The sequence below is a fragment of the Heptranchias perlo genome, unplaced genomic scaffold (genome assembly GCF_035084215.1).
Source record: "Heptranchias perlo isolate sHepPer1 unplaced genomic scaffold, sHepPer1.hap1 HAP1_SCAFFOLD_509, whole genome shotgun sequence".
Classification (NCBI taxonomy): Eukaryota; Metazoa; Chordata; class Chondrichthyes; order Hexanchiformes; family Hexanchidae; genus Heptranchias; species Heptranchias perlo.
The window spans coordinates 128,814-155,000 of record NW_027139526.1 but is presented as its reverse complement, the minus strand read 5'-3'; the positions used below and the strand labels follow the sequence as shown (position 1 = coordinate 155,000).

General features: G+C 45.0%; 1 protein-coding gene and 3 non-coding genes across 4 annotated transcripts in view; 2 read left to right on the top strand and 2 right to left on the bottom strand.

Annotated features, from left to right (window-relative positions):
* The window catches only part of LOC137314443 (zinc finger protein 271-like), a 21,003-nt gene extending 8,750 nt beyond the window's left edge, over positions 1-12,253 (top strand). The window contains exon 2 of the mRNA XM_067979794.1: positions 4,092-12,253. Coding sequence (XP_067835895.1) covers positions 4,443-6,098 — 1,656 coding nt within the window. The 5' untranslated portion in view covers positions 4,092-4,442 and the 3' untranslated portion in view covers positions 6,099-12,253. The remainder of the gene's footprint in view (positions 1-4,091) is intronic.
* trnat-cgu (transfer RNA threonine (anticodon CGU)) lies at positions 9,545-9,618 on the top strand. Its single transcript has one exon. It is a non-coding gene; the product is annotated as a tRNA-Thr (tRNA).
* Positions 10,624-10,705, bottom strand: trnas-cga (transfer RNA serine (anticodon CGA)). The gene has a single exon. It is a non-coding gene; the product is annotated as a tRNA-Ser (tRNA).
* A 3,953-nt stretch (positions 12,254-16,206) lies between the features above and the next one.
* Positions 16,207-16,278, bottom strand: trnaa-ugc (transfer RNA alanine (anticodon UGC)). Its single transcript has one exon. It is a non-coding gene; the product is annotated as a tRNA-Ala (tRNA).
* Positions 16,279-26,187: the final 9,909 nt, after the last annotated feature.

The following is a 26,187-nucleotide window of genomic DNA, read 5'->3' as shown; positions in this document are numbered from 1 at the left end:
CACTGCCTCAGGGTGTTTACAGAGAGAGAGAGAGAGAGAAGCAGCTCCCATCCTGGTCTGAAAGACCCAGTCAATGAGAGATTTATAAAAACAATCCAGCCCAGTGGAGTTAAACCTTGTCCCCTATTAATCCAAACACACCATATTGTAAGCAAAATTCAATATTCACAGGGCCAGTGAGTCCCAGACACGGATTGTACCCACCTCCCAAAACTAAACTCAACTCCTTATTTTAAAAAGCGTCTGTCAAAACACAGCCCGATTAGGGACTGAACCCCTCAAATAACCGTTGCACTCAACATTGCAATCTCTCAGTGAATCGTTCCCTTTTACCCACCGTGTGCTGTACATGTACAGGAGCTCACACTGAGACACACACGGGCCGTACAGTACCAGACAGGAGTGAATCGTTCCCTTTTACCCACCGTGTGCTGTACATGTACAGGAGCTGACACTGAGACACACACGGGCCGTACAGTACCAGACAGGAGTGAATCGTTCCCTTTTACCCACTGTGTGCTGTACATGTACAGGAGCTGTCACTGAGACACACACGGGCCGTACAGTACCAGACAGGAGTGAATCGTTCCCTTTTACCCACTCTGTGCTGTACACGTACAGTACAGTTGTGGTGGTGGTTGTTCTGGTGGCCCAAATGCAAAGGCCGCCGCTCTGGCATCGCTCTGGGATCCCCGGCTGCACCCTGGCCTCACTCTGGGCTGACTGGGTGCACTCTGGGACCCCGGCATCACTCTGGGGTCACTGGGACATTCTGGGGTCACTGCGGGATCACTGGGGACACTCTGTCGGCCGCTTTTGCGGCCATTTTTTCCAAGATGGTGGCCGTGCTTGCCGCCATTTTATCCAAGATGGCGGCCGTGCTTGCTGCCATTTTTTCCAAGATGGTGGCCGCGCCGGCCGCCATTTTGTCCAAGACGGACTCTGCGCTTGCCTCCATTTTGTCCAAGCTGGCTTCATTTATTGTATAAATAATTGAAAAGTTTAAAATGTAATATAAATAACTCAATATTTTAATTCATTAAATAAATAATGAATTGCTTATTTTATTATATCAATAATTAAATTGTTTTCAAGTGTTTAATTTATTATATGAATACTTCAAATGTTTCATTTATTATAAAGAGAATTCAATAGTTTAAATTATTCGATTGATTAATTTATTCTGTAAATAACCAAGAGTTTAATTTATTGTATAAAAAATTCAATAGCTAAATTTATTATGTAAATAGTTCAATTGTTTAATATTTTATAAATAATTCAAGTGTTTAATTTTATGTAAATTATTGAATTGTTTAATTTATTATATGAATAATTAAATTGATATATTTGATAAATAATTCAGTAGTTTAATTATATAATAATTGAAGTGTATAATTTACTATATAAATAGCTCCGTTGTTTAATTTATTGTATAAATAATTCAATTTGTGAATTTATTATACAAATAAACAAGTGTTTAATTTATTATTTAAATAATTCAACTGTTTCATTTATTATCTAAATAATTCAACTGTTTCATTTATTATATAAATAATTCAATAGTTTAATTCATTATATAAATAATCAATTGTTTAATTTCTTACATAACTACGTCAGTTGTTAAATTAAACTATTGAATTATTTTCATAATAAATTAAGTATCCAAATAATTCAATAGTTTAATTTATTATATAATAATGCATGTCTAATTTATTATATAAAAAATCAATTGTTTAATTTATTATATAAATAATTCAAGTGTTAAATTTATTCTATGAAGAAACAATGGTTTAATTCATTATACAAATAACCAATTATATGGTTTAGTTTATTATATAAATAATCCAAGTGGTAAAATTATTATATAAAGAGGTCAAGTGTTTAAATTATATAATTAATTCAAAGGTTTAACTTATCATACAAAGATTCAAGTGTTTATTTAAGCATATTAATAATCCATTATTTAATTTATTGAATGAAGAATTTCAAAACGTTATTTATTATATAAATAATCAAGTGTTTCATTTATTATATAAATAATCAAGTGTTTCATTTATTATATAAATAATCAAGTGTTTCATTTATTATATAAATAATCAAGTGTTTCATTTATTATATAAATAATCAAGTGTTTCATTTATTATATAAATAATCAAGTGTTTCATTTATTATATAAATAATCAAGTGTTTCATTTATTATATAAATAATCAAGTGTTTCATTTATTATATAAATAATCAAGTGTTTCATTTATTATATAAATAATCAAGTGTTTCATTTATTATATAAATAATCAAGTGTTTCATTTATTATATAAATAATCAAGTGTTTCATTTATTATATAAATAATTCAAAGGTTCATTACACATAATCAATTGTTGACTTTATTACATAAAGAAGTCTCGTGTTTAATTTATTATATAAATAATTCAACTAAATATTGAATTCTTTATATAATAAATTAAATGAAGGAATATTTATATAATGAATTAAACTATTGAATTATTTCTATGATAAATTAAACTAATTGTTCATGTAATAAATTAAACAATTGATTATTTAATGAATTGAACTATTCAATTATTTATGAAATGAATTGAACGATTGAATTATTTAGAAAATAAATTAAACACTTGAATTATCTGCTTCCAATGTTTTTGTTTTTCGGCCTGATATTAAGATCATCAATGGCGGCTGCAGCACCCAGCATGCAGCGCGGTTCAGATTGTGCCCCATCTGAATCAGTGGAGCCCAGCGCGCAGGCGCAGTTGTGACTTAATATCGGTCAGTGTGTCCTGAGCATGCGCGGCCAGTCGAGGCTGCGGGAGGAGCGCGTTCGGTGCAGGTCAGAGGATCGGAGCAAGAGGCTCAATAAACCCCGGGGCCCGGGTCCGGGCTCAGGCCCAGGCTCAGGCTTTACAAACCCCGAGTGCGGCCCCAGACCCGAATATAAAACAGTGAACATTATCCCCCCCTCACTACCCGCCGGGAAATGAAGGGGAAATGGGGATCGGTCAGGGAGCGTCTGTAAATGAAGGAGAAATGGCGATCGGTCAGGGAGCGTCTGGAAATGAAGGAGAAATGGCGATCGGTCAGGGAGCGTCTGTAAATGAAGGAGAAATGGCGATCGGTCAGGGAACGTCTGTAAATGAAGGAGAAATGGCGATCGGTCAGGGAACGTCTGTAAATGAAGGAGAAATGGTGATCGGTCAGGGAGCGTCTGTAAATGAAGGAGAAATGGTGAACGGTCAGGGAGCGTCTGTAAATGAAGGAGAAATGGTGATCGGTCAGGGAGCGTCTGTAAATGAAGGAGGAATGGTGATCGGTCAGGGAGTGTCTGTAAATGAAGGAGAAATGGTGATCGGTCAGGGAGCGTCTGAAAATGAAGGAGAAATGGTGATCGGTCAGGGGGCGTCTGTAAATGAAGGAGAAATGGTGATCGGTCAGGGGGCGTCTGTAAATGAAGGAGAAATGGTGATCTCTATACCTTTAGTCATCCAGGGAGCTCTAGCTTTGGATGCTGTTCCTTTCCTCCTCGTGGGAATCTGTCTACTCTGCACCCAAACCAACTCCTCCTTGAAGGCCTCCCACTGTTCAATTACTGTTCTGCCTGACAATTTTTGATTCCAATCCACCTGGACAAGATCCCTTTTTAACTCACTGGAATTAGCCCTCCTCCAGTTAAGAATTTTCACATTTGACTGTCCATTGTCCTTTTCCATAACTGTTCTAAACCAAATGAGATTATGATCACTGCTGCCCCACTGAAACATGCTCCACCTGCCCCACTTCATTCTCCACACCCAGCCCACTGCTGTACTCACACTCTCTCACACTCTTTCACACACTCACACTCTCTCACACTCACTCTCTCACACTCTCTCTCACACCCTTTCACTTATGGTTTAGGGCCACTGAAAGATGATGCGATGGATTTGGATTTCAGCACAGGGAGGAGGGAGAGTGTGAGGGACGGGGATTTACAGCTTTGAGGAATGAGAGAGGAAATAATGTTCCATAGAAAGTAAAGTTATCTGATCTGAATTTCTATCCTGTAATTACAGTGATAACTTTTATAAACTACTTTTGCAGGGGAGGATTTGCAGAGGGAAACTCAAACCAAAGATCACGTCAAGATCTGACAGAGTCACTCGATTCATCAGGACCTGAATATCATCGACCTTTGAATGTGGAAGGAGAAATGTTTGTCTGTTCTGTCTGTGGGAGATGATTTTAGACATCAGTGTGAGTGGAAAAGCACCGAGACACACACACCCGAGTGAGAGTGTTCCAGTGCACTGACTGTGGAAAGAGCTTTAACCAGTTACACAGCCAGAAAAAACACCGCACCGTTCACAGAGGGGAGAAACCGTCCACGTGTTCTGTGTGTGGACGAGGCTTCAACTGATCATCAACCTGGAGAGACACAAGGACACCCAGACCATGGAGAAACCGTGGAAATGTGGGGACTGTGGGAAGCGATTCAATTACCCGTCCAGGCTGGAAATTCATCAACACAGTCACACTGGGGAGAGGCCGTTCACCTGCTCCGTGTGTGGGAAGGGATTCACTCAGTCATCCCTCCTCCTGAAACACCAGCGAGTTCACACTGGCGAGAGGCCGTTCACCTGCTCCGCGTGTGGGAAGGGATTCACTCAGTCATCCCTCCTCCTGACACACCAGCGAGTTCACACTGGGGAGAGGCCGTTCACCTGCTCCGTGTGCGGGAAGGGATACACTCGGTCATCCACCCTGCTGACACACCAGCGACTTCACTCTGATGAGAGACCTTTTAAATGTTCTGACTGTGAGAAGAGGTTTCAAAGCAAAAGTAATCTGCTGTCACACCAACGCACTCACACTGGGGAGAGACCGTTCATCTGCTCTGTGTGTGGGAAGGGATTCACTTGGTCATCTGAGCTTCTGACACACCAGCGAGTGCACACTGGGGAGAGGCCTTTTAAATGTTCTGACTGTGAGAAGAGGTTTAAAAGCAAAATTGAACTGCTGAGACACCAACGCACTCACACTGGGGAGAGACCGTTCATCTGCACCGTGTGTGGGAAGAGATTCACTCAGTCGTCCATCCTGCTGACACACCAGCGAGTTCACACTGGGGAGAGGCCGTTCACCTGCTCCTTGTGTGGGAAGAGATTCACTCGGTCATCCATCCTGCTGACACACCAGCGAGTTCACTCTGATGAGAGACCTTTTAAATGTTCTGACTGTGAGATGAGGTTTAAAAGCAAAATTAATCTGCTGATACACCAACGCACCCACACTGGGGAGAGGCCGTTCACCTGCTCCTTGTGTGGGAAGAGATTCACTCAGTCTTTCATCCTGCTGAGACACCAGCGAGTTCACTCTGATGAGAGATCTTTTAAGTGTTCTGACTGTGAGAAGAGGTTTAAAAGCAAAATTGAACTGCTGAGACACCAACGCACTCACACTGGGGAGAGACCGTTCATCTGCACCGCGTGTGCGAAGAGATTCACTCAGTCATCCAACCTGCTGAAACACCAGCGAGTTCACACTGGGGAGAGGCCGTTCACCTGCACCTTGTGTGGGATGAGATTCACTCGGTCATTCATCCTGCTGAGACACCAGCGAGTTCACTCCGATGAGAGACCTTTTAAATGTTCTGACTGTGAGAAGAGGTTTAAAAGCAAATTTAATCTGCTGACACACCAACGCACTCACACTGGAGAGAGGCCGTTCTCCTGCTCTGTGTATGGGAAGGGATTCGCTGGGTCATCCACCCTGCTGAAACACCAGCGAGTTCACACTGGGGAGAGGCCGTTCACCTGCACCTTGTGTGGGATGAGATTCACTCGGCCATCCAACCTGCTGAGACACCAGCGAGTTCACTCCGATGAGAGACCTTTTAAATGTTCTGACTGTGAGAAGAGGTATAAAAGCAAATTTAATCTGCTGACACACCAACGCACTCACACTGGGGAGGGGCCGTTCACCTGCTCAGTGTGTGGGAAGGGATTCACTTGGTCATCCTCCCTGCTGAAACACCACCGAGTTCACACTGAGAGACCTTTAAATGTTCTGACTGTGGGAAGAGATTTAAAATCAGAAACGAACTGCTGAGACATTGACGCACTCACACTGGGGAGAGACTGTTCACCTGCTCCGTGTGTGGGAAGAGATTCACTCGATCATCCCACTTTCTGAAACATTAACTTGTTGACACTATTGAGTGACCTTTTAATGCAGTGACTGTGAGAAGAGCTTTAAAAGCAGAAATGAACTGCTGACACATCATCGCATGCCCATTGGTTGAGAGACTGTTCACCTGCTCCGTGTGTGGGAAGGGATTCACTCAGTCATCACACGTGCTGAGACACCAGCGAGTTCACGAAATGAGCAGGTCCAACGAGCCGGTCTGTAACACAGGCCAATGACTCAGTGCAGCTCGTGACCCAGTCACTGGGCTCCGTTATAGCCTCTCCTTTGAGTAACACACAAAGAGAAATTGTAAATCTGAAACAGAAAGAGATAATGTATAACACTTCATATCAACCACCAGTTTTTCCCTCTTTCCGGCTTTTAAAACAATCTGTTTCACAGTTTGTCAAACCCGAAACAGCCTCTGGGATTTGCTGATTGAGAATTTCAGTGGAAATTGGGACCGTTATTAAGTATCGGAACAAATATCCCCGCTGAGGTTTCGGGATTGTTACTGGTTTATTTATATCAGTGAGTGACCAATTTTAAACCAGGTGAGGGTCTAAACTTAAGGTAAGAGCCTGGGATAGACAAGAGATTCTTCAATGTATCAAGTTAAATTACACTGATTCCACCAACACTGGACATCACATCCCTCAAACATTGTTACCTGTTACTGTATAAAACTGGTGAGGGTGGAAATGGGAAATAACTGAAAAAAACTTCATTGTATCAAAGTTAATTCTGATCATTATTATTATACAAACATTCTCCAGCCTATCCCTTAAAAAGGACCCAATATCAAACCAGTCCCCAGTCCTTGGGCCTGTGCCTATGTTGTGATTTGCACCCGCTTCTGACTGACTTGGTATCAGACGCACTCCCGTCAACAGTAAACGGATGGAGCCGGATCCATAAGAGAAAAATGAGGACCGACCTCCGCGGTTCTCCCAGAGTGCGGGAGGCGGAGTAACAGCAGCAGACAGAGAGATCTCTCTAAACCAGCCGCTGCCACCGGAGAGAAGCGAGTCCCGTTCCGAGCCGTGTCTGTCAGGCGCCCGCTGACCCTCTCTTCACTGAAGGGGACCGATTCAGCACCAACTCACACACCCACCATTGGATCATTGAATCACCTTCAACACCTGAATTACATCACCACTTAATCCTCTATACACGAGGAAATACAAACCTTGTCCACGCAACCTGTCCTCATAATTTAAACATTTTAGCCCCGGTATCATTCTGGTCTTTCTGCGCTGCACCTCCTGCAAGGCCAATATATCCTTCCTGAGGTCTGGTGCCCAGGACTGAATGCCGTGCTGTAAATGTGGCCTTAGCAGAGTTTATAGAATTCTAACATAACTTCCACCCTTTTGAATTCCAGTTCCCTTGAGATAAAGGCCGACATTCCATTAGCCATTTTAATTATTTTTTGCACCTGTCTGCCAACTCTTCCTGATTTCCCGAAGTATCTCTGCTCACCCACAGTTCCTGGCTTCTCACCATTTTGAAAATACTCTGATTTATCTTGCTTCGGGCCAAAGTGGATGGCCTCACACTTCCCCAGATTGAAACTTTGAACAGTCTGGGGCTCTTCTGTATAGAAAAGAGAAGGCTGAGGGTGACCTGATACAGGACTTTAAGATTATGCAAGGGTTTGATCAGTCAGATGTAGATAAGGTGTTTGTACTTTTGGGAGTGGGGACGTCAGAACTTCGGGCCATGAATATAATAATCATCAATAAATCCAATCTGGCATTCAAGAGAAACATATTTATCCAGAGAGTCGTTAGAATGTGCAGCTCGCTCCCACACGGAGTAGTTAAGGCGAATCGCATGGATGCATTTACGGTGAAGTGAGATAAACACATGGAGGAGAAAGGAATATTCGGGTTTGCTCATAGGGTTAGATGAAGAGGGGTTGGAGGAGGCTCGTCTGCAGCATAAACACCGGTATCGTCTAGTTGGGCCGAATTGCCTGTTTCTGTGATGTACATTCGATGTAATTCTATGTAAGCTCCATCTGACACAGTTTTACCAACTCACTGAATCTATCAATTTCCTTTTACAACTTTATGCTCCCATCTACACTACTCACTGTGCCTCCTAACTTGGTGTCATCAACAAACCTGGATATACCGCTCTCTATTCCTTTATCTGCCTCATTTATACAGATCCCTGGGGGACACCACTAATCAAATCCTGTCAATTTGAGTACATACCCATTAACCCGACTCTCTGTCTCCTACCTCCAAACCAACTCCCTCCCAATGTCAATGGGTTGCTTTGAATTCCACATGTCAACAGAAATGAGAACAGTCTCTGATGTTAAACCTTAACGAATGCCTCTGGAAATCAATATACACATAACCCCCATAGACACTCCATCATTTACCACGTTAGTTACATCTTCAAAAAGTTCAACTATTTTCGTTAGACTTGACTTACCCTTTACAAATCCATGCTGACTCTCTCTGATCAATTCATGTTTATCCAAGTGCTCAGTCATTCTTTCCCCAATAACAGATTCTGGTAACTTCCCCACAACAGACGTCAGAATAATAGGTCTATAATTTCCTGTTTTATCTCTCCTACCCTTCCTATATAATGGAATGATATTTGAGTTTTTTCAATCCATGGAACAATTCCTGAATCAAGAGAGTTTTGAACGATCATGACTAAAGCATGTACAATTTCCTCACCTATTCCCCTTCGTCCCCTGGGATGGTAAACATCAGGTCCTGGAGATTTGTCTATCTTTAGTCTAATTATTTTCTCCATTACCATTATTTTACTTACACTGAATCCCCTTGATTTATTTTCAGTTTTCCTCGTGTCTCTGGTTTATTATCCTCATGCTTTTCTGTGAGTATTTCGCAAGTCTGCCATTTCCTGATTTTCAATTACAATATCACCTCCATCTGTCTTTAAGGGCCCACATTACTCTTAGTCACCCTTCTTTCTCTTAATATACGTGTAAAAACCTTGAAAGTTGTCCTTAATTTCATTCACAAGTTTTTCTCGTTTTCCCTCTTTGCACCTTTTACGATTTTTTTAGTTTCAGCACCACAATAAACAACTCTTCACTGTGAAATTTGCTCAATTAGTTCTTCAGTGTCAGAGCGAGAATTGTCCATCCCAAATTTATTTAAAGTAACAAACAAACACAAGCACAAATATTCATTCGTGTATCAAAGCACTGATGGACACAGAAAGATAAACACAGCCTGAAACGCAGTCAGTATCGGGATTCACAGGGAAACGGGCAAGTGAAATAGACAAAGATCAAACAGTCTGAACCCCCAACAGAATGTGACGTGTAGCTGATAGATATTAATGAGAGGAGGTGGGAGACAGTACCATGAATTGGCACCGTGGCTTAGTTGGTTAAAGCACCTGTCTCGTAAACAGGAGATCCTGTGTTCAACTCCCAGCGGTGCCTTTGTGCAATTCGTGTTTAGTGAATTTGAGAAGCACACAGTGCTGTGTTTTGTTCAGGATCCAACACGGAACTGATCAGGAGGTCTTTTCAAAAATGCCTTTTCATCACACAGACAGCCCTCTCATAGAATGTGTCCGTGACACGTTCTTGTTTCTGGGCTCGTTGAGGTCGGGGTATAATTCTTGATTCGAAGTTTCATACCCTGGAGAAACCCTAATTTAGCCCTGGACTTTGGATCTTGATCTGCGGTTCAAAGTTTTGCGAAGAGGGAAAAGGAGTCCCCAAATCACTCCACCTGAATCTCAAGCGCTTTTGAAAGAAATTCAGTTCAAACAATCAGGACTTTAAAGGCATCTCAATGACCTGCACTTTCATTGAACGAGCTTTGCTTCCAATTACATTCAACCTTGAAACCGCTCTGGGTTTTCCCCTCACTGAAGCAGAGTGTGGCCGCTCTGTATCTGTGATCATGTCGGTGACGAGGTTCCCTCTGATATTGGTCGCTTTCAATTTTTAAGATCTCGCCAAGCTCAGGGAAAAGAAACCGGGAATCGAATTGTCCCTGTAAGTGATGAATTGAAGGGATTGGTGCTCCAAGCAGATCTGGAAAATTCACAGTGCGGTCGCTCAGGAATTCCAAATCCACCCTCTCGCCACTCCCCCCGTCTCAGTCTTTCCATCTTTACCCTTCACTGCCGGTGTTCCAGGTTCAATCAACGAAGCCTGAGAAGTCCATGAGGGAAAAACACAGAGAGTCAAGAGACAGAGACAAGGTGGGATCAAAGTATAGGAAGAAATAGGATCAATGTCAAGTTCTGCGAACGGGCAGAATTTAAGATGGAGCTTGGGAGAGATTCCTTCACGTGTCTTGCAATTTTGCAAGAGACCATTGGGCTCCGAATTAAAAGCATGAGCCGCGCTGGACAGTCTCTCTGACAGAGGGAATGCGGTTCGTCAACTCCAGTTCATCGTTATTTGAGCAGTAAACATAACTTTAAGAAGTAGCGCTGCGAACAGGATTCGAACGTACGCAGGAAATCCCCAGGGGATTTCGAGTCCAACGCCTTAACCACTCGGCCATCGCAGCTACAAACATCTGTTATGCACGGCTGTAAATCAGAATGTGATCTGTGATACAATGTTCTCTCTGACAGGTGAAAGGCCCTGATCCCTGGTCTGTGCTGACTCTCTGATAGTTTACTGGGTAAAGGCCCTGTTCCCTGGTCTGTGCTGATTCCCTGATAGTTCACTGGGTCAAGGCCCTGATCCCTGGTCTGTGCTGATTCCCTGATAGTTTACTGGGTAAAGGCCCTGATCCCTGGTCTGTGCTGATTCCCTGATAGTTTCCTGGGTAAAGGCCCTGATCCCTGGTCTGTGCTGATTCCCTGATAGTTTACTGGGTAAAGGCCCTGATTCCTGGTCTGTGCTGACTCTCTGATAGTTTACTGGGTCAAGGCCCTGATCCCTGGTCTGTGCTTATTCCATGATAGTTTAGTGGGATTCATTCTGTATCTCTCAGTCTCTGGTACTGTGTGTGAGTGTGGGATTCATTCTGTGTCTGTCAGTCTCTGGTACTGTATGTTAGTGTGGGATTCATTCTGTGTCTGTCAGTCTCTGGTACTGTATGTTAGTGTGGGATTCATTCTGTATCTGTCACTCACTGATACTGTGTGTGAGTTTGGGATTCATTCTCTGTCTTGTCAGCTGTGTGTGTGAGAGTTTGTGATTCATTCTTTATAGGCAGTCTCTCATACTGTGTGTTAGTGTGGGATTCTTTCAGTATCTGTCAGTCTCTGTTTCTCCATGTGAGTGTGGGACTCATTCTTTATATACAGTCCCCAGTACTGTATGTGGGAGTTGAATTCATCCTAAATATGCAGTTACTCATACTGCATGTTAGTGTGGGATTCATACTGTACCTATCAGTCCCTGGTACTTGATGAGAGTGTGGGATTAACTCTGTGTCTGTCAGTCTCTAGTACTGTATGTGAGTTTGGGATTCCTTCTGTATCTGTGAGTGTTGGATTCATTCTGTGTCTGTGTGTCTCTGGTACTGTATCTGAATGTGAGTTTCATTCTGTATCTGTACATAATTATTCTCTCAGATTACATTATTGCGTTCAATACTTCAGCTTTAATATCTTAATGTTTGAAGAGTTTTACTCCTTATTTAATTTGTAAATATGGACGAACTTTAGGATTTAATGTTGGAGGTTTTGATCAGATAATTTGTGTGCTTTTTGGACTGCTATTAAATCTGCATCTCTGTGAGTAATATTGTGGATGATAATGAATCTTTCAAACTGATAAGGTGACATTTTTGAATTGGTTTGTAATGTGTAGATCAGTCTGTAGAAATGGAATTGATACTGTATCTTTCAGTCTAATATTGTATGAGATTTTTGGACTGGTATATAATGTGTATCTCAGTCTGCACTAATAGAATTGATACTCGATCTTTAAATTTCATTCTACGAGTGCATTCTGAACAGGTATCTAATTTGTTTCTCAGGTTTACTATCTTTCAGTATTTCTCAATCGATACTGTACGTGAGGTTTGGATTTGTTTGCAATTTGTAGCAAATGGTTCACTTTTCGAATGGATATTTCATGTATTAAAGTCATGTGTGAGAGAGTTCTGGGCTGGTTTTCAATTGGAATCTCAGGTACATTATTGGGATTCATTCTGTCCCTTTCAATCGGATACCATGTGTGATTTCTCTCTGGTATTTAATTCGTAGCTATGTTGCCCTATTGTGAGATTGACACAGTGCCTTTCAATCTGAGAGTGTGATTTTGGACTGGGATTTTTGTATCTACCTGTCAGCGGGACTGAGTTCGGGGCAAATGGAAGAGTGTCTGCCTCACCCGCTCTGTTTGAATGTTGGATTGAAAGTGTGTCTCTGGAACTTGGGATCAGTGTGGGACTGACTACTTCCACTGTCTGAGACTGTGGAACTGATGACCTGTCTGTGTCTCTGTGCTCTGTGGGTGATAATGTACCTCCTGTGTGTGAGAAGGAGCTGGCTGCACTCCTCCTTGTGCCTCGGGTGGAGGAAACATCACATTCATTCTGGATCATTCAAGGATTCGCCTGTAGGAAGAAAAATGATCTCTTGTAACCCAAGAAACGGTGAGGTTGAAAATAGAATAGAGATCAGTTTAATATCTCTGCTAATGATCATTTTGAATATCCACAAATGAAAACCAGTGATACAAACAGTGTCAGTGTCTGACTCCACTGCAGCACTCAGCTTCTGCACACCAGGTGTGTTGGGCTATTTTACAACAATTTAGTGACATCCAGACACAACCCAACCCCTGCACTGATCCATGAATGGGACTACCCGATGGGGCAGGGACCTTTGTCCAGGTCAGGTTTCTAATCCCCTCTCCCATGGGACTAACCGTTCAACCGAAAATAAACAGCCGCTGTTTAAATTGTGTCCTTCACACTTCTCACCTGATGCCTGCAATAGATGCTCTTTGTATAACTCCCCACATCCTTACTGTCCGGCTCTGTTTCCACTCTTCACTGTCCAATAACAATAAACAGGGTGAGACTGGAACTAAACCAGGACCATTCACTCCTGGTTTGGGGAGAGAAAGCAGCAATGGTTTTAATAGCAGGTTCTTCCCATTCTCTCTCCCTTCCCCTGGACACACCCTGTCCACACCCAGCCCGAGAATGACCTCTCCCTTCCCCCCTCTCACTCCATGTTCCGGGACCAGTTCCTGATCCACTCCGCCTCTTACAAACAGCCCCCGGACTCCCCCTGCCCTTCCCCCGGACTCAATGCCGATCTCTGAGCCCATCTGCGGACACGGTCCCGGAGCGATGAGCTGCTGTAACGAGGCTGCTCTTTGCTCCCTTCCCCCGGGGGCCGTGATCTCTCCATTCCCGCCTGTCTGAGCAAAGGAAGTGGGTCTGGGGGAAAGGTCAGAGGGAATGGGCTCCACAGGCAGTGCAGGAACAGGCACCAGAATGGGAAACAGATGGGATTCCACCAGTGCCTAACGCTGGAATCCAGACTGACTTTACAATCTCCAACTATTAAACTCGAGGTTTCCATCCCTGCTGTTTCTCTCGGGGTCTTTTGATGGTAAAGAGTCTTTCAGAGATAAAGTGAGCGGCTGTGGAATGAGCCAATGGGTTCTGTTCATTCTTGGCTCCCTTACTGATAAAGTAACGTTTGACTCCGAAACTGGAGGGAGGATTCCTCAAACCAATCCTGGAGTCGGTGTATTTGCTGGGACCGTGTAGGATTAATATCAGGCAGCAACAGTCCCAGTTTATTTCAATCGGAGTGAAACTCTCGGTCCCTGAGAGTAATACAGAACGGCCCTGAGCTGCAAGATTGCAGAGGGGACAACATGCAAGAGAGGGTTAAATGTGTGACACTGCCCCTGAGAGTGGGATTAATAATGTGTCTGTCTCTGAAATAATATCAGTGAGAGATGAGACTGCATCTTCTGTCACTCCACCTTGGAATAGCAATTGGAATGGAATATTTTCCAATTTGTTACTGGGTGAAAATGGGACATTACAGGTCAGTTTCTCTCTCTCTCTCTTTTGTGCAGCTTGTGAAGGTGGGATATTGTTACTGAGAGTGATACAGAGACACTGATAGGAAGTGTAATTCTGATACTGTGCCTGTCTGTTTTTATCTCTAGCGCTGTACATGAAGGTGGAATATTGTTACTGAGAGTGAAACGGACACACTGATGGGAAGTGTGAGACTGATACTGTGTCTGTTTGTCTGTGTGTCTCTCTCTGTCTGTCTGTCTTTCTCTCTCCCTAGTGCTGTACAAGGAGGCGGGATACTGTTACTGAGCGTAATATAGACACACTGATAGAAAGGGAAAGACTGATTCTGTGTCTGTGAACAGACCTCCGGTGCTATTGGTGAGACGGTTACTGTCCCTTTTACTGTATATCAACCGGTCTGACGGGGCATTCATCATTCGCCAGTCCTGTCAGGAAAGGTGGAGAGAAACCGTCTGTAACTGTCTGACACTGGACTGTCTGTGAGTGTTGAATTTATTCAGTAAGTAGTCGTGTCTGGGTGTTGAGAACGGGATGGAGAGGACACCAGTTACTATTATCTGACAGTCAGTCAGTTTAGCAGGAGAGAGAAACACAGAGAGACTGGAGGAGCCCAGAGCGGATAATTTGTATTTTCATCTTAACCAAACATATCACTGTGTGCGGACAATATAATAATATAAAAGGAGGAGGACAAGGTGAGGCCCAGACAGCATTGAATCTCATTTCACTACAGACGGACGCAGGACTTGTCCCGGGTGAGGGTTTTATGTTTAAAGATCACTTCACTAAAAACACCTTGACGATCTGGGGTGACAGACGGACGTGACGGGCAGGAAATGACCAGCTCGTTCATTAATCCTGCCCCACATGCCTGGAGCATCGTGACTGGACACTTCCTACACACACCACCAGCCCCACCCACCGGGAACATGGAATCTCCTGGGAGCGGTCACAAAGCAGAAAAAAATCCAGAAAAAAACCACTCACCTTCTATATGATGCGATCTCTGCCCCAGTCAAGAACCAGCCCAGATCCCTCGAGAAGGCCGAGAGAGAGTCAGCACCCACCGCACCAGAGAGAGTCAGAGTCAGCACCCACCGCACCAGAGAGAGTCAGAGTCAGCACCCACCGCACCAGAGAGAGTCAGAGTCAGCACCCACCGCACCAGAGAGAGTCAGAGTCAGCACCCACCGCACCAGAGAGAGTCAGCACCCACCGCACCAGAGAGAGTCAGCACCCACCGCACCAGAGAGAGTCAGAGTCAGCACCAACCGCACCAGAGAGAGTCAGCACCCACCGCACCAGAGAGAGTCAGAGTCAGCACCCACCGCACCAGAGAGAGTCAGAGTCAGCGCCCACCGCACCAGAGAGAGTCAGCACCCACCGCACCGGAGAGAGTCGGCACCCACCGCACCGGAGAGAGTCGGCACTCACCGCACCGGAGAGAGTCGGCGCCACCGCACCAGAGAGAGTCAGCACCCACCGCACCAGAGAGAGTCAGCGCCCACCGCACCAGAGAGGGTCGGCGCCCACCGCACCGGAGAGAGTCGGCGCCCACCGCACCGGAGAGGGTCGGCGCCCACCGCACCGGAGAGGGTCAGCACCCACCGCACCGGAGAGGGTCAGCACCCACCGCACCAGAGAGGGTCAGCACCCACCGCACCAGAGAGAGTCAGCACCCACCGCACCAGAGAGTCAGCACCCACCACACCAGCCGGGAATGCATTCCAGATGCTCAGTCCTCTCTGGGAAAAGAAGAAGCTCCCAACATCCAGACTATTCTTCCCTCTTTGTGGTCGGAACGCCGATCCGCTGCTTCCCCCCAATCTGTGAAACTGGAAATAATCTATCACTGGGCAAGCTGTTCAACCATGAGATGGGAGCCATTGAAACACCGTGGGCGCTCTCCCATTGAATTATATTCTGTGCGGAGCGTTCGGTTTTTCGCGAGGTGAAGAAACTCTTGTCTCTCCTTGTGTGTAAATGTGAGGCGAGTCTCAGATGATATTCTCACAGTTGAATCCAAAATGTAACTTGTTTGGAGATGTCGGGGATTGAACCCGGGACCTCATACATGCAAAACATGCGCTCTTCCACTGAGCTACATCCCCACGGGTCAAAAGGTACCTGAGAAATAAACAAGCAGACACTTTAGAAGTGAAGCCGTGAGCTTTCTGCTCCGTCTCTCCAGGACATCGAGATGCCCAGCGGTCCCGCGTGTTCACAATGTTCAACCTCTGCTTCAGTTCACGGGGTTTCTGCTCCTCTTTACTTTGAACTTTCCAAAAAAAAGTCTGTGGAAATAAAAAAACCCAATTGCTAATGGTCAGTGACAAGGCTGAAATCCAACCTCTGAATCATAAAGTGAGATGGAAGAATGACAGAGCGTCAAACAGGAACAAGAGCTGGGACTGCTCGCTCGATATTGCACCGTCACACATTCCCCTCAGTCGGCGGCTGCTTTGAGTTGAGCTGTTGAGGGGACCGTGAGATGAAGTCCCGCTCCGGGACAATTTAATGCTTGTGGAGCCTCAGAAGTTGGAACTCGCCGAGCTCAAAAAGCGTCATTCAACTTTCCGTGAGTAATTCTGGTGGAAAATTATTTAGGAAGATGCTGGGAGTTGAACCCAGGACCTCAACACATGCGAAATATGCGCTTCATCACTGAACGAAATCAGAACTAAATCACCACATGACAGAAACCTCTCACCAAGGAAAGAAAAACTGATTGTCCTCATTTTATGAGGCCACCCGTGGTGGGTGTGCACTCCGCTCACTGCATTTTACTGGAGAAATAATCAATTTATATTATGTAACTATCCCCCACTCACTGCATTTTACTGGAGAAATAATCAATTTATATTATGTAACTATCCCCCACTCACTGCATTTTACTGGAGATATAATCAATTTATATTCTGTAACTATCCCCCACTCACTGCATTTTACTGGAGAAATAATCAATTTATATTATGTAACTATCCTCCACTCACTGCATTTTACTGGAGATATAATCAATTTATATTCTGTAACTATCCCCCACTCACTGCATTTTACTGGAGAAATAATCAATTTATATTCTGTAACTATCCCCCACTCACTGCATTTCACTGGAGAAATAATCAATTTATATTATGTAACTATCCCCCACCAGGTTTTAGCTGTTGTCAGAAATAGTCCCTTCGTGGTCGCCAATTGTAGGATTTAAACCACTATTTTCAGGATTATAATCTGATCCAATCTAAGGACTGGTTCCTGACAACAACAAGATCACCACTGGTACTGGTATTACGGTTAAAGGCAAAACCGATTTATTAATCACATCACAATTAGTGCAAAAAGGTGATACTGAACAAAGAGAAATAGTGAGTGTTCCTTGAAACCTCGGAAGTGTCCCTCCAAGTGACTACAGTGCGGTCTCTCTCTCTCTCTCTGTCCCTCCAAGTGACTATGGTGCGGTCTCTCTCTCTCTCTATCCCTCCAAGTGACTACGGTGCGGTCTCTCTCTCTCTCTCTATCCCTCCAAGTGACTACGGTGCGGTCTCTCTCTCTCTCTCTATCCCTCCAAGTGACTACGGTGCGGTCTCTCTCTCTCTCTCTATCCCTCCAAGTGACGACGGTGCGGTCTCTCTCTCTCTCTTGCTGTGATCTGTTGACTGAAAAGTTCTCTTCTTCCTTGCCAGAATCTTGTTCGCCTTCCTCAGCTTTTGAGGTCTCTTCTTATTCCCTTTTTCAGTTTATGAGCAGTTCACTCTCACATCCACATCTCTCAGCCTGACCATTATTCATGTCTCTCAACCTTCAGAAGTTACATTCCAAGCATAACTCCTGGTACCATCCGTGCCTTGTTGTTACAGACTTAACAGAACCTTATTTAGAGTTTACATTGCCAGCCTTCACAGAACCGTTTGTATAAACAGACTTCTGCTCACGAGCTTGTGGAGGCTCGAGATAGAGAGGCCCAAGCCTGAGTGACTCCTTGATTTAATGAACCTTCAGTCCCTTTATCTACATGTCTTTTAGACATTATGCTATTACAGCACATTCCTCCCTTAGGTCTGTTCATTCCCACTTTACTGTTGTCAGCATCCTTTTAGTTTTAACTGCAAACTTGACTATAATAACCATCATGCATCCTTCTCGGCCCACCAGCACTTTCTCATTGAACACACGTTACATGGTTCATCCTATATTAATACACAGTACAGTTTACATTTACAGATACATAGATTCACAGTACATTTTGTTCTACTTCTACTATTGATTAAAATTATACTAAATTCTATCTGTTAATGGGTTAATCCTTACACGTTGTTCTTCCTGTCTCTAAACACCAGAGTTCAGTCCTGGATGTGATGAACTGCAGAATCCAACCCCTGCAGTCACTTGTGAACTCGCTGGTGTTTCAGCACATGTGATGACTGAGTGAATCCCTTCCCACACACGGAGCAGGTGAACAGTCTCTCCACAATGTGCGTGAGTTGATGTGTCAGCAGTTCATTTCTGCTTTTAAAGCTCTTCTCAAAGTTACTGCATTAAAAGGTCACTCAATAGTGTGAACAAGTTGATGTCTCAGAAGGTGGGATGAATTAGTGAATCCCTTCCCACACACGGAGCAGGTGAACAGTCTCTCCCCAGTGTCAGTGTGTTGGTGTTTCAGATCATTTGTTTTAAAGCCCTTCTCACAGTCAGAACATTTCAGAGGTCTCTTATCAGAGTGAACTCGCTGGTGTCTCAGCAGGTGTGATGACCGAGTAAATCTCTTCTTGCACAGGGAGCAGGTGAACGGCCTCTCCCTGACGTGAGTGTGTCGATGTCTTCACAATTTGTATCTGCATTTAGAGCTCTTCGTGCAGTGAGGACATTAAAAAGGTCTCTCCCCAGTGTGAACAAGTTGGTGTGTCAGCAGTTTGGATGAAATAGTGAATCCCTTCCCTCACACGGAGCAGGTGAGCGGCCTCTCCCCAGTGTGAGTGCGTTGGTGTGTCAGCAGATTAAATTTGCTTTTAAACCTCTTCTCACAGTCAGAACATTTAAAAGGTCTCTCATCGGAGTGAACTCGCTGGTGTGTTAGCAGGTGGGATGACTGAGTGAATCTCTTCTTACACACAGAGCAGGAGAATGGTCTCTCCCCAGTGTGAGTGCGTTGGTGTGTCAGCAGATTAATTTTGCTTTTAAAGCTCCTCTCACAGTCAGAACATTTAAAAGGTCTCTCATTGGAGTAAACTCGCTGGTGTGTCAGCAGGTGTGATGACCAAGTGAATCTCTTCCCACACACGGAGCAGGTGAACGGCCTCTCCCCAGTGTGACGGCGTCGATGAGTTTCCAGCTCTGAAGGGTAATTGAATCCCTTCCCACAGTCCCCACATTTCCACGGTTTCTCCATGGTCTGGGTGACCTTGTGTCTCTCCAGGTTGGACGATTAGTTGAAGCCTCGTCCACACACAGAACACGTGTACGGTGTCTCCCCGCTGTGAATGGTGCGATGTTTTTTCAGGCTGTGTAACTGGTTAAAGCTCTTTCCACAGTCAGTGCACTGGAACACTCTCACTCGGGTGTGTGTGTCTCGGTGCTTTCCCACTCACACTGATGTTTGAAATCTTCTCCCACAGTCAGAACAGACAAACATTTCTCCTTCCACATTCAAAGGCCGATGATATTCAGGTCCTGATGAATCGAGTGACTCTGTCAGATCTTGGCGTGCTGTTTGGTTTGAGTTTCCCTCTGCAAATCCTCGCCTTCTAATACCCTGTAAAGGAGTTTATAAATGTCATCACTGTAAGTACAGGATAGAAATTCAGAACAGACAATTCTAGTTTCTACAAAACATTCTTTCCTCTCTTGTGCCTCAAAGCTGTAAATCCCCATCCCACACAATCTCCTTCCTCCCTGTGCTGAAATCCAAACTCATCACATCATCTTTCAGTGGCCCTAAACCATGAGTGAAAGGTTGAGAGAGTGAATGTGAGAGAGTGAATGTGAGAGTGAGAGAATGAATGTGAGGGAGTGAGTGTGAGAGAGTGAATGTGAGTGTGAGTGTGAATGTGAGAGAGTGAGTGTGAGAGAGTGAGTGTGAGTACAGCAGTGGGCTCGGTGTGGAGAATGAAGTGGGGCAGGTGGAGCATGTTTCAGTGGGGCAGCAGTGATCATAATCTCATTAGGTTTAGAACAGTTATGGAAAAGGACAGGGGACAGTCAAATGTGAAAATTCTTAACTGGAGGAGGGCTAATTCCAGTGAGTTAAAAAGGGATCTTGTCCAGGTGGATTGGAATCAAAAATTGGCAGGCAGAACAGTAATTGAACAGTGGGAGGCCTTCAAGGAGGAGTTGGTTTGGGTACAGAGTCGACAGATTCCCACGAGGAGGAAAGGAACAGCATCCAAAGCTGGAGCTCCCTGGATGACTGAAGATGTAGAGATCACCAATTCTCCTCCATTTGCAGACGCTCCCTGTCCGATCACCCTTTCTCCTTCATTTACAGACGCTCCCTGACCGATTACCATTTCCCCTTCATTTACAGACGCTCCCTGTCCGATCTCCATTTCTCCTTCATTTACAGACGCTCCCTGACCGATCCCCATTTCTCCTTCATTTACAGACGCTCCCTGACCGATCCCCATTTCCCCTTCATTTCCCGGCGGGTAGTGAGGGGGGGATAATGTTCACTGTTTTATATTCGGGTCTGGGGGCGCACTCGGGGTTTGTAAAGCCTGAGCCTGGGCCTGAGCCCGGACCCGGGCCCCGGGGTTTATTGAGCCTCTTGCTCCGATCCTCTGACCTGCACCGAACGCGCTCCTCCCGCAGCCTCGACTGGCCGCGCATGCTCAGGAAACACTGACCGATAATGAGTCACTACTGCGCCTGCGCACTGGGCTCCACTGATTCAGATAGGGCACAATCTGTACCGCGCTGCATGCTGGGTGTTACAGCCGCCATTGATGATCTTACTGTCCGGCCGAAAAACAAAGACATTGGAAGCAGGGAGAGCGCGTTTGGACCAAGGATAATAAAATAAACTGAAACCCCAGCGCTTCGAGCCATTAAAACCGGCACAAACACACAGAGCAGAAGCCCCCCCCCCCCACTCCACCCCGAATTTGGTGAACTCCAGAAAAAATAATTTCAATGACTTTTATTAATTTCGTTTTATTAACTGTTGCAACTGAAGAGTTCAATTAATGTTTATTTTCCAAATGCACCTCGGGACCGCTAGTCTCACCATTAATCCCGCCTGGCGATTAAGGAGAGTTCCGGACCAATAGGAGGAGCGGAAATTTATAGGCATTTCATCTAACTCGTGGGGTGTTGCAGGGATCAGACCTGTGGCCTCAATTATTTACAATGTATATCAATGACTTGGATGAAGGAACAGAGTGTCTTTTGGCCAGATTTGCTGATGATGCAAAGATAGGTGGAAAAGCAAGTTGCAATGAGGACACAACGTGTCTGCGAAGGGATGTTGCCTGGTTCAGCGAATGGGCAAAAATTGGCAGATGGAATATAATGTGGGAAAATGTGAAGTCATCCACTTTGGGAGGAAAGAAATATTTTTCTTTTTTATTTGAATGGAGAAATACTACAAAATTGTAAATAATTGAGGCCACAGTACTGATCCCTGCAGGACAGAGGGATCTGGGTTTCCTCGTGCAAGAAAGACAAAATTCAACATGCAGGTGCAGCAGGTTATCCGGAAGGCAAACGGATTATTGGCTTTTATGTCTAGGGGGATGGAGCATAAAATCAGTGAAGTCATGCTACAAATGTACAGGGTGCTGGTGAGACCACATCTGGAGTACTGCGTACAGTTCTGGTGACCTTATTTAAGGAAGGGCATACTTGCATTTGAGGCAGTTCAGAGAAGGTTCAGTAGGTTGATTCCAGGTATGGAAGGGTTGTCTTATGATGAAAGATTGAACAGGTTGGGTCTATACTCAATGGAGTTTAGATGAATGAGAGGAGATCTTATTGAAACAGACAAGATTCTGAGGGGACTCGACAGGGTTGATGCTGAGAGGATGTTACCCCTCATGGGGGAATCTAAAACTAGGGGGCATAGTCTCAGAATAAGGGGTCACCCGTTTAAGACGGAATTAAGGAGGAATTTCTTCTCCCAGAGCATCGTGAGTCTTTGGAATTCTTTACCCCAAAAAGCTGTGGAGGCTGAGTCATTGAATACATTCAAGGCTGAGTTAGACAAATTTTTGATCAGCAAGGGAGTCAAAGGATATGGGGAAAGGGCGGGAAAGTGGAGCTGAGGTAAAAATCAAATCAGCCATGATCTCATTAAATGGCGGAGCAGGCTCGAGGGGCCGAATAGCCTACTCCTGCTCCTATCTCTTATGGTCTTATGGTAAATTGACTGGACGGATGTGCGGACAGTTGGCCCTCCAACCAATCGGAGTGTGTGAGGGGCGGGAGTTGCGCCACTGAATGGGCGGTTCCAAGTCCAGATATCCGTCATTGTCTGAAGCATCATTTAAAAAAATTAATTTATCTTAAGCTCCAGGAGAAAACTCGACCTTTCTGTTGGGGCTTGAAACAGATGAAACCAGATGAGGTGGAGCAAACATTTCAACATTATTTAGAAAAACACATTAATGAAGAACAGCCAACATGGATTAATTGAGATATCACAAGTCTACTGATAAAGGGAATGTAGTGGATGTTGTGTAGATGGATTGTGAAAAGGCATTTGATAAAATGACGGACAGGAGGCTTGTTGATAAAATTAATACCCACGGTATTAAAATGAATGGGTCAGTGTGGATAGGAAGTTGTGTAAAGGGCAGGAAACAGAGAGTAGTGGTTAATGGATGTTCTTCAGACTGGAGGGATGTAAACAGTGGTGTCCCCCAGGGTCAGTATTGGGACCATTGCTCTTCTCAATATAGAGAATGATCTGAGCTTGGGTATGTGGGACACATGGTGAAAATCTATAGGTGACGCCAACATTGGCAGCGTGGGGAACTGGGAAGAGGAGTCAGTGACTTCATTGTGACGTCCACGGGTTAGTAAACAGGCAGGTGAAATTTAATGCAGAGAAATGTGACGTGATACAATTTGAGAGGAAGAAAAATGAGATGAAATGTACACTGAATGGTCAAAGTTTAAAATTAGAGGAGCAGAGAGACTTAGGGATGGAAGGTTCTAAATAATGCATTGTCTTATTAATTAACAAGTCTGAGAGTCAGCAACTTTAATACCTCATTAAGAAATATATGAGCAAATTCTCTTTCCTGTACTGTACCAGAGTAAACATGCCAGTCCCCCGTGTACACGAGATGATCCCGCTGGATGGAACCTCAGGCACCCTGAGCTTGATCTCAGGTGTCTCCAGTCCTGACTGCCCCTTACATCAGTATCCCGTCACTTTTATACCCTGTTGTGACCCATCTCTGTCACTGGAGCTGGAACTTCCCCAGTCTGTGGTTTACAAGGACACATTGCTTGGTTCCCAGCAGTTATTTAGCTTCAGTAGCGTTCTCATGATCACTGAACTACCCTGCTTACTGTTAATTAGACTCATAGAATCAAAGACATTTACGGCACGGAGAGAGGCCATTCGGCCCATCGCGTCTGTGCCGGCCGAAAAAGAGCTATCCAGCTTAATCCCACTTTCCAGCTCTTGGCCCATAGCCTTGTAGCTTCCGGCAGTTCAAGTATTCTTAAAATGCGATGAGGGTGTCCGCCTCAACCACCCTTTCAGGCAGTCAGTTCCAGACCCCCACAACCCTTGGGTGAAAGAATTTCTCCTCAGTTCCCCATTAAACCTTCTACCAATCACTTTAAATCTATGCCCCTGGTTATTAACCTCTCTGCTAAGAGAAGTGGGTCCTTCTAATCCATGCTATCTGGGACCCTCATAATTTTGTTCACCTCAATTAAATCTGCCTTCAGTCTCCTCTGTTCCAAAGAAAACAACCCCAGCCGATCCAATCTTTCCTCATTGTTAAAATTCTACAGTCCAGGCAACATCCTTGTAAATCTTTCTTGCCTTGTGGATAAAATGTTTGCTGAGAGGAGCCGAGCCGAGCGGAGGGAGCGTCCGATAAAAGGCGGGATTTCAGAGCGCTGAGAGGAGCCGAGCCGAGCGGAGGGAGCGTCCGATAAAAGGCGGGATTTCAGAGCGCTCAGAGGAGCCGAGCCGAGCGGAGGGAGCGTCCGATAAAAGGCGGGATTTCAGAGCGCTCAGAGGAGCCGAGCCGAGCGGAGGGAGCGTCCGATAAAAGGCAGGATTTCAGAGCGCTGAGAGGAGCCGAGCCGAGCGGAGCTGCGACGGAGTTCGAAGTGACGTCAGGAATCAGATCGGGACGCGACACAGGGGAGGCACCTGATTGGTGAGTAGGTTCAGGTGAGTATTTCTACTTATCGACAGTAACGAAAGTGAAAAGAAAGGGAAGGTCTGCAGGTCTTATAGGAAGTAGCGTTTATTTTTTAGTGAATCAAGTGTAGTTAACATTCTCTAAATTAAGAACAATTTAAAGGAGTAAACTCCTTAAAGGGAGTGGTAAGTAGTTTTTCTTTCCTTTTTTTTCTCTTGACATTGTAGTTGTTGTTAAGCTAACTTAAGGGTTAAGTCATGGCAGGAGATCCCAGCGCCGTGTCATGTTCCTCTTGTGGGATGTGGGAATTCTGGGATCCTTCCTGTATCCCTGATTCCTTCACCTGCGGGAAGTGTGTCCAGCTGCAGCTATTGTTTGACCGCTTGACGGCTCTGGAGCTGCGGATGGACTCACTTTGGAGCATCCACGATGCTGAGAAAGTCGTGGATAGCACGTTCAGTGAGTTGGTCACACCGCAGATAAAAATTACTGAGGGAGATAGTGAATGGGTGACCAACAGACAGAGGAAGAGTAGGAAGGCAGTGCAGGGGTCCCCTGCGGTCATCTCCCTCCAAAACAGGTATACCGTTTTGGATACTGTTGGGGGAGATGGCTCACCAGGGGAAGGTGGCAGTGGCCAGGTTCATGGCACCGTGGCTGGCTCTGCTGCACAGGAGGGCAGGAAAAAGAGTGGCAGAGCTATAGTGATGGGGGACTCGATTGTAAGGGGAATAGACAGGCGTTTCTGCGGACGCAACCGAGACTCCAGGATGGTATGTTGCCTCCCTAGTGCAAGGGTCAAGGATGTCTCGGAGCGGCTGCAGGACATTCTGGAGGGGGAGGGTGAACAGCCAGTTGTCGTGGTGCATATAGGCACCAACGATATAGGTAAAAAACAGGATGAGGTCCTACAAGCTGAATTTAGGGAGTTAGGAGTTAAACTAAAGAGTAGGACCTCAAGGGTAGTAATCTCAGGATTGCTACCAGTGCCAAGGGCTAGTCAGAGTAGGAATGACTGGATAGCTAGGGTGAATACGTGGCTTGAGAGATGGTGCAAGAGGGAGGGATTCAAATTCCTGGGACATTGGAACCGGTTCTGGGGGAGGTGGGACCAGTACAAATTGGACGGTCTGCATCTGGGCAGGACTGGAACCAATGTCCTTGGGGGGAATGTTTGCTAGTGCTGTTGGGGAGGGTTTAAACTAATACGGCAGGGGGATGGGAACCGATGCAGGAAGTCAGTGGGAAATAAAGTGGTGACAGAAACAAAAGGCAGGAAGGGAGAGTGTACAGAACATGACCGGACAGATGGTCTGAGAAAGCAGGGCAAAGACCAAGGGAAGTCTAGATTAAACTGCATTTATTTCAATGCGAGAAGTCTGATGGGCAAGGCAGATGAACTCAGGGCATGGATGGGTACATGGGACTGGGATGTTATAGCTATTACTGAAACATGGCTAAGGGAGGGGCAGGACTGGCAGCTCAATGTTCCAGGGTACAGATGCTATAGGAAAGATAGAGCAGGAGGTAAGAGAGGAGGGGGAGTTGCGTTCTTGATTAGGGAGAACATCACGGCAGTAGTGAGAGGGGATATATCCGAGGGTTCGCCCACTGAGTCTATATGGGTAGAACTGAAAAATAAGAAGGGAGAGATCACTTTGATAGGATTGTACTACAGACCCCCAAATAGTCAACGGG